The sequence below is a fragment of the Mirounga leonina genome, unplaced genomic scaffold (assembly GCF_011800145.1).
Source record: "Mirounga leonina isolate KUSES-001 unplaced genomic scaffold, KU_Mleo_1.0 Mir_125, whole genome shotgun sequence".
NCBI lineage: Eukaryota > Metazoa > Chordata > Mammalia > Carnivora > Phocidae > Mirounga > Mirounga leonina.
Window position 1 is genome coordinate 76,084,126 of NW_023270305.1, and position 13,500 is coordinate 76,097,625.

The 13,500-nt window shown below is 51.0% G+C and overlaps 1 protein-coding gene across 6 annotated transcripts in view; it reads right to left on the bottom strand.

Annotated features, from left to right (window-relative positions):
- Positions 1-694: 694 nt before the first annotated feature.
- FHL2 (four and a half LIM domains 2) overlaps positions 695-13,500 on the bottom strand; it is a 66,637-nt gene continuing 53,831 nt past the window's right edge. For all 6 annotated transcript variants that reach the window (XM_035001879.1, XM_035001876.1, XM_035001877.1 and 3 more), the window contains 3 exons: positions 7,127-7,296; positions 4,917-5,103; positions 695-1,354 (listed from right to left, as the gene is read on the bottom strand). In XM_035001879.1, the coding sequence (XP_034857770.1) occupies positions 1,203-1,354; positions 4,917-5,103; positions 7,127-7,296 (509 nt within the window). In that variant the 3' untranslated portion in view covers positions 695-1,202. The remainder of the gene's footprint in view (positions 1,355-4,916; positions 5,104-7,126; positions 7,297-13,500) is intronic.

Genomic DNA, 13,500 nt, shown 5'->3' on the forward strand with positions numbered 1-13,500 from the left:
GGGAGTGGGAGAGGGAGAGCAGGCTTCCCGCCGAGGAGGGAACCCGACGTGGGACTCGATCCCAGGACCCTGGGATCATGACCTGAGCCGAAGGCAGACGCGTAACGACTGAGCCACCCAGGCGCCCCTTTCACGGATGGTTTTACAGACAAATGCCAAACTAGGAGCTCAGATCTTTATAGCTGGAGTCTCTCTCTCTCTCTCTCCTCTCCTTTCAGAAACACTGAAGGCTTCCAAAGCATGCCCTAAATTGCTAGGGTATCAGGAATACACAGATGAGCAAGAGGTCATCTCTAGACTCGAGGTGCTTGTATCCTTTTGTGATCCTTCACTTTATGGATGAGAAAGCAGGTCAGGGTAGGATAGGGACCCGTGGCAATGGAAAAGCACCGAGCTCTGTTAAGAAAAGTGACCCCCAAACTGCTTTCACTGTTATTAGTTCATATTCTGCTGCTCTTACTCTAGAGTTTCTGTTACTGCATCCAATGCAGAGCATTAAATTCTGAGAGAAAGAGAGTTTGGGAGAGAGGAACAAAGAGAAGGGAGCCAGGAAGAGGTTGTGGTGCTGACTGAAGGCATTTCTTTGAAATGAAAGGTGTGATGGATCTCCATGAACGCTGCCCCAGCCCGTCTGAACTTGCACTTCATACAGTGATCAGTGGAACATACAATAAAGTGCTTTATACCACCATGCTCAGAATTTCAATGTTTAATCATTATTTCACGCGCTGTGTGTGGCCAAGGATTTTGTTCTGGATAACTTTATTGTAAGCTATATGATCTTGCTCTAGGTCTTACATGACAGGAAGCTACACAGTTGTAAATGCCCACTCTTCATTATCTCATGTAGTTTGGAAAACTCAAGTTCGTGACATGTTAATTGCACTTAAAAATTAAATACGCAGTGAAAGAAAGATACATGTATAAAGATGTCATTCAAAAGGATTTTTACACTTGGATTTGCCTTGCTTGATTACAAAAATTCAACACCATCTTCCTACCGAGGAAGGGTTTACAGAAGGGTTTCCTCCTTCCCTGGGACTGAGCTAGTACAAAGGATTAAAGGTTTTAAACAAATGTGACTATCACTGAGAAGCACAAGAGGAAAGTCTCAACGTGGCAGGTGGAGACCAGACACAGTACTGCCTGGTGGAGAATGAGTGTGTCTAAATCCGTGCGCATCACAAGCAGCTGTGTGGGCTTCAGATGTCTTTCCCGCAGTCAGGGCACAGGATGTCATCTCTTTCTGTGAGGAAGCCTCGCCCCACCAGTGAGAGGGAGCACTTCTTACAGTTAAAACAGTCGTTGTGCCACTGCCGTTCCTCAAAGGAGATGTACTTCGTGCCACCAAGTCCTGTTAACAGAGAAGAAAGAACACCGGGGTGGAGGGAGAAAGGCAACATTGCTGGGTAGAACCAGGCCCCCAGGACCAACGAAGGAATTCTGCTTTGAGCCATTTCAAAGCTGGATTGTGTAGTCTGGAGAGCGTGAGTTTCTAATGGCTGGGTGCTGGCGATCCACCTGTAAATCAGACACCCTGCACACCCTTGAAGAGCTCGTAAGGGTCAGCAGGGACAGCTATATAAACTGGGTCCGAAACGACATGATCAGTGCTATAATTATGGAGGGGTGATGGTGTCTATTTGTCTGTTCCACGAGAATGAAACTCCAGGAGATATGGAGCTGACTTCTCATTCCTTCACTGGCTGCCTCATGTCTGCTGCTCAAGTGTTTTGTGATTTAATCAATGAGGTGCTGAAGGGAGGGAAGAGGAAAATACTAATTTGCTCTGGAATGGCCAGGAAAGACCTCACAAACGAAATGGCCTGTGGATGTGGGGCATGGACATTCTTGCAGAACGAAGATCATGTGATAAGCTATAGAAGCATGGACTTAGGTGTGAGAGGGGGAAGGTGGGCTGCTAAGGTGGGTGGGAGCGCATGACGGTGTGTGGGCAGTAGAGAAGACCATCTCAGATTTTAAACAAGAAAAGTAGTAACTCAGTTCGGTGCTTGACTCTTGCCTGATGACTAATTCTCATCAAATGTTTAAGGTACACTGGCCTCCTATAACAATATGGTTGCTTGGTCCTGCCACTGAGCCATCAGAAATCAACTGGAACCGAATACACAGGGTTATTCAGAGTTGTGATCGGTTCTGATGAAATCTGGATCATGAATTCCAATTACAAAGAGTTCTTTCCAGAAATAATGGTTCAGTCTACCACAGTAAAAAGAAAGCAACCATACTGACCGCTCCATTTATAATGGCTTGAAGTCTCAGGCTAGCCTGAGTAGTCTGTAACGCACCAAATAGCTAGATCCTTGTGTAACGGAATTGGCTAGGCTGACGTGGGGCCTTGTCTTTCACCTGGGGGAGACCTGCGAGCTAGTCCCCCTCAGCTAGTTAGAGACTGGAGCAGTGCAAGTTCAGTGCTCCTTCCAGTGCCACCTTAGCCCTGTGGCAGGTGGGGTACGCACTGGCAGAGCTTTTCGGCCTCTTTTCCTGAATATCCCACAGCTTTAAAAGCAGAGCTACACCGAATGTCCAACGCTACTAAAACACTGTCTTTACACATCCCGGACTCCTAAGGGCTGTGATCACATAGCTCCTGCGCTGGCCGTGACGCAGAACCAAGCCAATGATTTAGGCCCGTGGGTCTCAAACTTCCCTGCAGACTTGAATCACCTGGGAAGCTTTTCAAGCTTCATCAGTCACCCTGGTCGTAGCCCCTACCAATTAAATCGTGACCCAGGCAGCAGTAATTTTTTAAGCTTCCTAGATGTTTTGAATATGTAGCCAAGTTTGAAAACCAGAGGTTTAGGCAACACTTGATTTAGGGGCAGGGACTGCAAAAAAGGTAGTTGTTTTTCTTCTCAGCACTGAGCAAACTGAAAAGCTGAGAAGAGGCTGGGATGCCCCAGCATTTCTGCCATTCCATGTTTCTCCTTTCTCTCACCTCTGATAAGTCCTGCTACATTGGAGACCTGCGGCCGGAAGAGGATGAAGAAGGATGTTAGTGGGAGGTGCTGTGTCGGGTGCCGTCCCAGGGGACCGCCTCCTTTTAGACACTCACTGTTTCCTTGAAATGCCAACCAATGGGGCAAGTCACAGAAATGAGAGCCAAAAACAGCCCAAGGAGGACAAATCCTCCCAAAGGTGAGAGGCATACACAGTCAACTATTGTTATTTGAGGTTTACAGCCAACAGCCCCAGAACTCCAGCTTGAACAGAGCTCATCTAACAGGCGCATTTACTCCGGGAGGCACCTCACAGCCTGCCTCTGCTTAGGAACACAGACAGCATATCCGTACTGCCCCTTAGGAGCCATTTTCAGCAGCAAAACTGCCAACAAAAAGCACAAAAATGCAAACAACATGGCACTAAACAGACCATGAAGAGGACCCTTGGTTATAAGATGAGAACTGAAATGAGGAGGCAGAGGGTCCCCCTGCCTCACCTCTGCTGGGAGCACACACATCAGACGACTCAAATGTTTCACCAATCTGTGAGTTGTCTGGGAATGACCATGAAAGCAACTTGAGTGTTGATTTTGGAGTTACAAATAAATGTTAATGAGTGGACGGATTTGCAGATCTGAACTCTGAGTACGGAGGACTGACTGTATTTACGTGTGAATTTTGCATCACTGCACACAGAATGCTGGGAAGTAGAACTTCAGATTCATTTACAAAATCATTTAAATTTTGCTAAAGAGAAAGTGCTAAGTAAGGATCTATTAAAAATCCAATCTAAAGTCACAATCTCATGTAATTGTTTGGGGATTTGGCTACAAGTACATTTTAGCTGCAATTTCAAAATTCCTCTGTACGTTCCAGAACATTAGTCTCTGTGTTTCAGAGAAGTAACTCTCCTCTTTTGGAGGAAAGTGTCCACTGTTTTCCTCATCTTGTGTTCTTTTTTTTAGTGCTACCATGGGAATAACAACACATTTCTGATACTTTACATTTAAAAGTGCTTTTATCTAGATTATATTGCTTTATAAAGTTTAACATTATAGACATTTACTTCCATAGACGTTACCGTGAAAACAGCATTCAAGATTGATATGTTAGGGGAAAAGACTGCATTTCTTCCCTCCGAATGATTCTAATCTGGTATATAAATGGCTGGAATCGGGTTAACAAAAATTTAAATGCTGTGCTTCTTTTCTTTATATTTTAATTTCATATGGAATTATGAGCTCTGGATTACACATGAAAGGATGATTTTGGTGACCTGGGGCTTCCTACATTGGGCGAGTTGGCTGAGGGAGGTGCACCCAGTTCTAGACCCGAGGAAAAAGCGAGTCAGGGCAAGCACACAGCGGTTGTAGAATGCGTGTGTGCTTACACTGCAGGGCTGCACGGGGACGCCATTTGGCTATAACATGGGTCTGCCATCTGCCATTGACAGGGATCAGCCAGTCACCTGAATGTGGCAGAGCTGGGAATCCCACGTCCCGCTACTTTGCCTGTGTCCTTACGGAACTCTCTTTTCCCTCCGGCCCAGTCACGGATTTGTGTGGTGATGCGTGGTGCACGTTTACAGGCCTGGAGTCTGAGCAGCCATCTGTCCTCCATACTCAGTTTCTTGGCATGTCTAATAGTTTCGTACAATGCCGGTCTGCAGCCAACCAGACTTTGGGCTCTCACTCTGCCCGTGCCTTTGGGGGATAAGAAAGAAACACCTAGAATGTTGCCCTCTGCCCTCGTGTAGCTATGGCCTTGTGGTCAGCAAGTCCCTCTAAGATGCTAAGGAGCACCTTTATTATTCTTTTTTTTAAGAGAGAGAGAGGGACTCTCAAGCTGGCTCCACACTGAGGGTGGCGCCCCACACGGGGCTGGATCTCACCACCATGAGACCCCCGAACCCAAGAGCCAAAAGCAAGAGCTGGGAACCATGGGCACGCTCACCGCTGATGGGGTTGGTGCAGCCGGCACACTTCTTGGCATACAGGTTGCAGAAGCAGCTCAGGCAGTAGGCGAACTCCTCCCGGGACGTGAAGCGCTGGCCCGACAGCGGCTTCTTGCAGGCGGTGCACACGAAGCACTCCTGGTGCCATGGCTGCTCGCGGTACGTGACGCCGCCGGTGGTGATGGGCTGCAGGAGGCAAGGGGGCCGCGGTGAGCATCCCGAGGTGCGGCGGGCTCTGCATGGCGCAAGACCCCCTCCGGCCCCCGCCGCCGTGTGTGGAAAAGGCTCGGAGAAAGGGCCTGGGCGCCTCTGGTCCTCACAGAGGGCAGCGCGCCCGGCCACCAGCGGCGCCGGTTTGCAGGGCACGGGTCCGCGTCTGCGCGCACTGCTTTCCATAAACACAGCCTGGTACGGTCAGTGCGTTTTCTCTTAGGATTTCCCGACTCACGTTTTCTTTGCTCTAGCTTCCTTTATTGTAAGACGGCAGCACAGGATACAGAGAACCTACCACGTACGTGCACATCGATTATTTATGCCATCAGCGAGGCTTCTGCTCAACAGGCGGCTCTTCGTGGGTACGTTTTTGGGGAGTTCCACGTGGATTTCCAGCTGTGCAGTGGGGTTAGTACCCTCTAGCCCCCGTGTTGTTCAAGGGTCAACCGTGTAAAGGCCCTTAGATAATATAGACCTTATTTCCATTTTACAGGTGAGTAAACTGAGACCCAGAGAAATGAAGGGACTTGCCTAAGAATTCATAGCTAAAAGCAAAGCAGGTGCCGGGGTTCAGGACTCTTTCTATTGTATATTCTTTTCACTAAACTATAAAGCATTAATGATCGTCCTATAAATTTCCCCCTTGGAACAGAATGCATGCGACATATATTCGGTTGCAAGCTATCTGTGTGGATACAGAAGGCGTGTGTAGTAAGAGCTTTGCTCTGCCTGGCATACACGCCCTTGTCCTCCCTGCGTCTGGACTCCATGTCCCCCATCCCCACCCCCATCACCCGGCTAGCTCAGACCTGCTCCTGGGTGGTACTTTCTCAGAGCATCCCTCCCTGAACAGCAGCCTGGCTCCCACTCCTCAGATTGGTTCAGATCATCCCCGTATACACTCTGCTAAGGCTCTGTTCTCCTCCAAAGCACACTTATCGATAAGCACTTGAATGTTGCCATTGGAGTGCGTTTCCCCCCAGACCCTAGTAGCCCTGAGGGCCTCCTTCAATGTGGCAGGGGGGAATGGATGTTTCTGGCATGAATGCTTTCATGTGTCTGATGAACACGCACAAGGGCTTCCCAGAGGATGCGTTACCTTCACCCGCAAGCAAACAGAGTGATGATAAGGTAGGGAGGAACACAGTGGAAGAAAAGCAGATGACGCAAACTTTTCTTGGATCTTGAGAAGGAGCAAACCAAACAGAGTGGGAGTGAGCAGAGAAGAGGCTTCCTGATACGAACGCAGGAATGAGCGGTTCATCCAAGGAGGCAGGGATACACAGTAGATAAACAGTATAATCTTACAAGCGGGAATTGGGAGAAGTGGAATTTAAATCCTAGTTAGTACTACTCTGCCTTTTGAAGAGGTGCCGGCAGGATGGGCACTGGAGGCCCTGCTGGCCCCCACAGACCCAACAGCGGAGTCCCTAATAGGGCCCGAGCCAAACAGGGTGCGCAGTCACTCTACAACGGGTTCCTTCTCCCTCTTTAACCCAACGGCCGAGACAGGACGGCACCGGACCCAGTGGGCAAGTGCGCAACTAGCGACCTGGGCCCTGTCCACGGGGCACAACTTGCCTTCGCTTCTCACCTCCCTCACCCCTCCCTCCCCCCCTCCTGTGAGGTTTTCTGTTCAAAGATGGAGTGCAGTGTAACGGGACCGCTTTGGGGTATAAGTTTTCCTCCCCTTTAACGTTATGTCATAAACAGGAGCAAATATTTGGCCATGTTCTAGAAGGAGGGAGGGGCGCAGGAATTTATGTCTGGTCACAGGGGCGCTCGTGTTGTGGGAGGAAGGCGTGGCGCGGGGGGTCCGTCCAGTGGATGAATGCGCACGCGCACGGGAGAATTTGGGGGTGGAGGGCCAGCCCGCAGACTCCCGTGCCCTTCAGGTAGGACAGGTGCCGTCCCTTGGGGGCAGGAGGGCTGGAGCCAAGGGCTGTGGAGGCGAACGGACTGGAACGGACAAGGGCCGCGGGGGGATGAGAGCTACCTTCTGACACTGAACACACTGCACGGCGTACTGTTTCTCATAGCAGGGCACGCAGAAGTTCTGGCTGTCTTTCGGGATGAAGCTCCTGGTGCCGATGGGCTGCCGGCAGCGGCGGCAGACGAAGCAGGTCTCGTGCCAGCTGCTGTCCTGGTACTCCATCTTGCGGGTACCTGTCACGAGAGTTGACGAGAAGCGGCAAAGGGCAGAGCCGGTGACAAGCCTGGCCTGGAGGCCCCGCGGTCCGCGGCGAGAACCTGCCCCCCGCTAGTTTTGTCACGACAGCAAGTCATGTTAGCCCTCAAAGGCTCGCCTCGGAACGGGCCCGTTTTGGAGAGGGCAGGGACTCGGGCTTTTTGGGTTCGCGGCTGTACACCCAGCTCCCAGGACAGTCTCTGTGCGTGCTCGGTATGTATTTGTCTGGCAGGGTGGTTATGAACAAGAAGTGGAAAAAGGATCTGTCTCTGTCTCTCAGTACTGCAAAACAGAAAGAGAATCCTGGCAGAGCTCAGACCAGTCCTGACGGAGTGGGAGCTCCAGAGCACCAACGGCCTGTCAACGAACACCCTTCTGTTTGGCAATGGGATGGAATTCGGTGGGGCGTCCATGAACCTAGAGCCTCAAGCCTGAGTCTGAGAGGAGCCTCCGCGGCGCTCACTTTATGTGACCCGCCGTGGAAACCAAGCTGTGATGTGTCTTAGGCCTACCATTAAAAGTGGTATCTGAGTGCTGTCATTAAAAGCTACATGTAGGGGCACCTGGGTGGCTCAGTCGGTTAAGAGTCTCCTTCAGCTCAGGTCCTGATCCCAGGGTCCTAAAATCGAGCCCCGGGTCGGGCTCCCTGCTCAGCAGTCTGCTTCTCCCTTTCCCTTTGCGCCTCTCCCCCTCTCCCCTGCTCGTGCTCTCTCTCAAATAAATAAAATCTTTTAAAAAAACAAAAACACATGTTCCTCAAGTAGATCAAGAAGTCCTAGAGAGCGGAAATGCTGTCTGGTTCGCCCCCCACCCCCCACCACCAGGCTGGAGTCACAGTATTCAGCATCTGTTGATGTTTTCCCATACTTTTCCAAGAGAATAAAAGTATGTGTATTTACAGAAAGAGATGGTTCAAGACAGATGGATATGCAAACTCCCTTTGCATGCAGCCCAAGGTAAGTTTGCGGGGGGTGGGGGGAAAGAAGGGTAAGGAGTGAATAAAAGGAAAGTGCTCCCAATACTTGAGCTAGCTCCAGGCCGGGCACACTGCCTGTGACCTGCTCACGGTCTGCACTACCCCGAGTTACAATTGGGGTTTTCCTGGAGCATAGCCACCCCTGTTCCCTCACTCCAAATGTCTACGGCTGCTTTCACACTACAATGGCAGCAACGAGTCGTTGAGACAGAAACCGTGACCTTCGAGTCCCCAGATATTTGTCTGGTTCTTTCTGGAACCATGTTAGCCAGCTGTGGGCTCACTGAAAGTCTGGGACTGAGGCCTGAAGGACGCAGCGGTTAGATGTCCCAGCGGGATGAGGGCAGGGGGAGTTAGGCGGTGAGCTGGAGCGCCGTCTTTGAACCAGGGTGGCGGCTGACAGCCAAATGCGGGCATCTAGAAACTCGCCTTTCGCTTAAGTCCAAAAAGATCATAGGGTCAACATGACAGGTTAAGGGCTGCATTTTGGCTGCTTGCAAGGTTGACAAAGAAATGTCCACCTCTCGAGAAATTAGGATATGTGCAGAGAATCGTCGCAAGATTATTTTATTCGCTGTCACTTTCGGGTCACTTTCGCAGCTTCCTGTGTTTCCAAGCCAGGACATTTGGGCACCACCTCCCACAGAGTATGTACAATACTCAGGGTGTGTGTCGGTGCTGGAAGCTGGGGAGGTGACGTGTGGGGGGCATTCATGGTGGGTCACATAACGATCTTCAAAGCTGTGGAGTCCAGTCGTGGGGTGATGAACCCTGATACAAGGAGAATTACACTGAGCAACGGAATTTCAGGTAAAAAGTGGAAGAATTGTGATCTAAATCTGGAATGATTTTCTTTGTCTCCAGGGGTTTATCTTCCCACATGTATTTTTGCCACTTGCTCTTTTAATCTCTGACCTTCCCCTGATAAAGCAGCTCAAAACCACAGGATCTTGTCAATGAACACAGGGCAGCCCTGTGCTCACTAGAGACGGCAAGCAAGACCGCGTGAGTGCATTCCCGGCGTGGTGGGGAATACGGTCTTCTATCAACACCAGTCCCAGACAATTGTCTCCTCTCTAGTCGGGAACCCGGCGGCGGGCACTTGCAGCCCTGAGGGGTGGTGGGCGCACATCTGGGAGGCACCGCACATCTGGGAGGCACGGCTCCCAGCAGCCTCCAGGGCCTGCAGAGGTTATCGTACAACACAACCAGCAGGGGGCAGCAGAGCACGCAGCTTCTCCAGCGCCTGGGCATACAGGGTCCTGACAAGGGGTGTCTCTTTCTGATTCAGCCAGACAAGTGAGGAAGCAGCAACAGGGGTGAAGGGTTAGTTCCCGTGAGCCTGCTCTGAGGAAGTAGTGCACCTGCAAGAAGCCTCTGCGAACAGAGGCTCAGCGTGTGGTAGCTGAGAAGCTGGGGGCCCTAGCCCTGTGGCTTGTGGCAGGCTCTGGTTTCCTGGCTACTTCCGGGGACTTTTGTCAGGTCTGGGGCCGGTGGGCGAGAGTTTGTCAGTTCACACAAGCCTCCTGTTTTGTATACCTAAGTTCACTGCCACAGCCAAGCCGATGACCCGCACCCCCATTCATCCATTCATCGTGATTTCGTGGTTGCACTTGTGTGTGTGTGTGTGGCAGTTTTAAGTTATTAGTTTTTAAAATAAGTACTTTTAAATGGAAACAGCTTGCCCCAAAATCTGTCATAGAATTTCGAGACCCATTAAAACAAAAGTTTAATGAGGAAAAAAAAAAAAAAATCAGACCAAAGAAAGAGCGGTAGTGCTAGGATTTAGCACTTCTTCTTTTTCTTTTCTTTTCCTTTCCATTCTTTTCTTTCCCATCCCTTCCTTCTCCATTTCCCCCCTCCCTCCCTTCTTCCCCCATCCCTCCCCCCCACCCTCCTCTCTCTCTCTCTCTGTCTTAATCTGTCTCACCAGGCTTCTTCTAGACACTCTGCCTTGGGCACTGAGCCCATGTCCTCTGCCAGAAGTGCCCTTTTGGGACTTCTGCATCGGGTGAAACCCAGCTCATCCTTCAAGCCTGCTCAAATGTGACCTCCCTGGGGTCCCTTCCCGACGCTGCCCTGGGCCCGCGCCTCCATCATGGCGGGTATGAGCCAGGCTTCCCTAGGGAGGGCTCAGTGAGGGGCGGTGACCAGTGACAAGTCCAAGCCAGAAAACAGGAAGGCTGAAACCCCAACCTGTCAGTTTCTAAGTTTTCCCTGAGAACTGCTGGTTCAGGGAAGGAGCGCCACAGTGAGGGGGAAGCCGGGACAGACACTACGGTGGGAAAATGACATTTGCAGGGCTGCTTTTGAATTTAAAGTGACTCAGACTGGCAGGGGGCGGGGTGGCCAAGGCTCTCCCAGCTGCAAGTGGCTATGCTCACACGGCTACTGCGCAGCAAAGAGGGAGGCCCCCCCCCGCCTGTGCAGCCTGCTGGCCCCGCGTCCAAGGCACTTGGACTACACCAAGCTGTTGAACTGGACATGATGCCGACACTGCTGTTTTGTCGTCCTTCTAGGGAGGCTGTAGCACCCCATTCCGTGAAGTTTGTCTTGTGTGTCCCGTTACTCCACCTTCTGAATTCACCACCATCCATACCCGCCAGCTCCTGGTCCACCTTCTCTCACCTAGTTGAGAGGGCAGATAGAAGCTCTGAGACCAGAGCACTGGGCAAGGTCCTAATCCTGGCCGGGCCACTGACTGTAGCAAAGGGCCCGCCGCCGAAACTTCTGGTCTCTTCGCCGCTGAGACAAGACAGGTGAACTTTAAGGTCATTTAAGCGTAAAACTGTCAATGCTCTTAGAATTTCGTGGTGATTTGGCTGCTTCTCATTACAAGTGCCTGAGCTGGGCGGGGGGGCGGGGTGGGGGGCGCTCTATCTACTATCTATCTACTGTTTGCACTATCCAAACAGTAAACTCGCTCAGCTGTCTGAAGGGTCCGCAGACGGGCCCGCAGGTGCCAAGTATATGTGTGACCTCCCCCTGCACCCCAGAGCTCTAGCATGGCGGGAGCCTGTCCCCACTTGGTCCTCCAGGTCTGCTGAGGAGGGCAGGGGGATGCAGACGGGCCGGCAGGAGTTCCTGGCAAAAGGTCAGAGCACTGCTGAGGGGGAGCAAACGAGCAAGCAAGCAAAACCAAACAAAAGGCAGTGAGCAAGAAGAAAGTGGGCCCCAAGAGCCCGCTGTAGGGGAGCAGGGGTCTCTGGCAGCCTGGGACCCAGGGAAGTGTGGAAGGGGATGGAGAGAGTCGGCTATGAGGCAGAACGGAAACTCCCTTGGGCTCTTGTCATGAAAACTCAGTAAAGATTTAATTTGCTTTTAATTAATTTCATGGTTCTCACTGTGTCGGGACCACTCTGTCTCCGTGGGTGACTCTCTGTGGCACAGGACCAGGGGTCAGCCCGGCTTTCCGCGGGCTTTGGTTCTAATTTCACGGCCCCCACGCTGGGCCCTTGTCCCCCATCTGCAATGCTGACGCAACTCTGTAAGAGGCCTTGGTCTGGGGGTTTTGTTCCTTGTAATAGCGTGGAGTCAGCTATCTTCAAGATGTATTAAGCAGCGAAATGTAGCAGCAGTAAGAAGTCATCTTCCTGAAGGCCTTATTATGCCCTTGCCTTTTTAAAATGTATTCTTTCTTATCCAATACAGCTCCCTGAAATAACACTTCCCATACGTCAGTCTCTCGCTCAAAAACTCTTCAGTATCTCTTCACTGCCAAAAACAAAGCAAACCAAAAATAAAAGGAAAACTCCGGGCTACGGCAAAGCACTCTTCCACTAAAGGGTCTGGCTCTAAATGACCGTGGGAGCCCTAATTCCCGTCACACTTCAGCATGAACCCAGGAGCTTTGTGTTTGCTTCTATTTATTAAAGTACAGACCTCAACTCCTTTTTTTCCTTAATTTAATTTTTTTAAAGCTTTATTAATTTCAGAGAGAGAGCACACATGTGTGCATAGGGAGGGGAAGAGGGAGAGAGAAAGAGAAACTCCAGCAGATTTTTCGTTGAGCTTGGAGCCTGGCGCAGGGCTCAACCCCACGACCCCGAGACCATGACCTGAGCCCAAACCAAGAATCGGACGCTAAACCAACTGCACCACCCAGATGCCCCTGGTTTTATTTTTTTAGAGAGAGAGAGAGTGTGCACGTGCACGCGTGGGGGAGGGGCGGAGGGCGAGGGAGACAGAGGATCTCAAGCAGGCTCCATGCCCAGTGTGGAGCCCCACATGGGGCTCGATACACCACCCTGAGATCATGACCTGAGCCCAAATCCAGAGTCAGATGCTCAATCGACTGAGCCACTCAGGTGCCCCCACACCTCAGCTCCTTTAAAACTACACTTGAACGCTTCACATACTTGATATCCCTTTAAAAAACCTCAACCAATACACCAAACCTCAAGTCCTTAAGTGATTGTTGTTGAAACGAATTAAGCTTGTGAATATGACGAATCGTAAGATACCCTGAACATCACGACAGGTGATAAATTAAGGAAATTCCCATTTGAAATCACAAGCCTCAATCACGTGCACTTTAATTTATTCTTCAGACCACTTTTTTAAACCTTCACAGCTACTTCATCAGATTGAACACATTATTACTGTGCGTTAGATTTCTTCCTATGTCTGCCCTTAACTCTAAACCTCCCTGGGATGAAAGATGCTTCCCCGCTGCCTCCTCAGCAGCTGTTTTGAAGGTGGGCACCCTCCCGGGCGATGTGGGGCGCATCGGCCAGCTGGCCGGGGCTTCTCGGCATCTGGAAGGCGGGCCTGACTGGCGCCCCTCCTGCCACCCTGAGCCTGATTTGGGAGAGGCTCTGCCAGCACCCGCCGACGGGGGCCTCAGGGCCGTGTCTCTCCAAGGCCTCACGGCAGGCTGCGTCCCAGCCACGTGACTGGGTGCCAGGGGCCTGGCCACTGCTTCATGCTTCACTCCTGGTGATTCCTCTCCTTGCCCTCATTTCTGGATGTGCCTAGCAAGACTTTTTTGAATGCTGTATTTAAAAAGTCTATATACTTTTGTTCACTCAGTGTTTTAAAATAAGAGCTTCCTCTCTCCCACAAAAGAGAACAAGCCAACTTCGCCCAAGAAACAAGGGACACCGTCCCATCCTCCCCATACCAGCAAGTCACCCTTATTACTCGTCTTAACACTTGACCCAGCTGTGATCAAGTCTGGGTCTGTTGAGAATGAACGTCTGTCTAG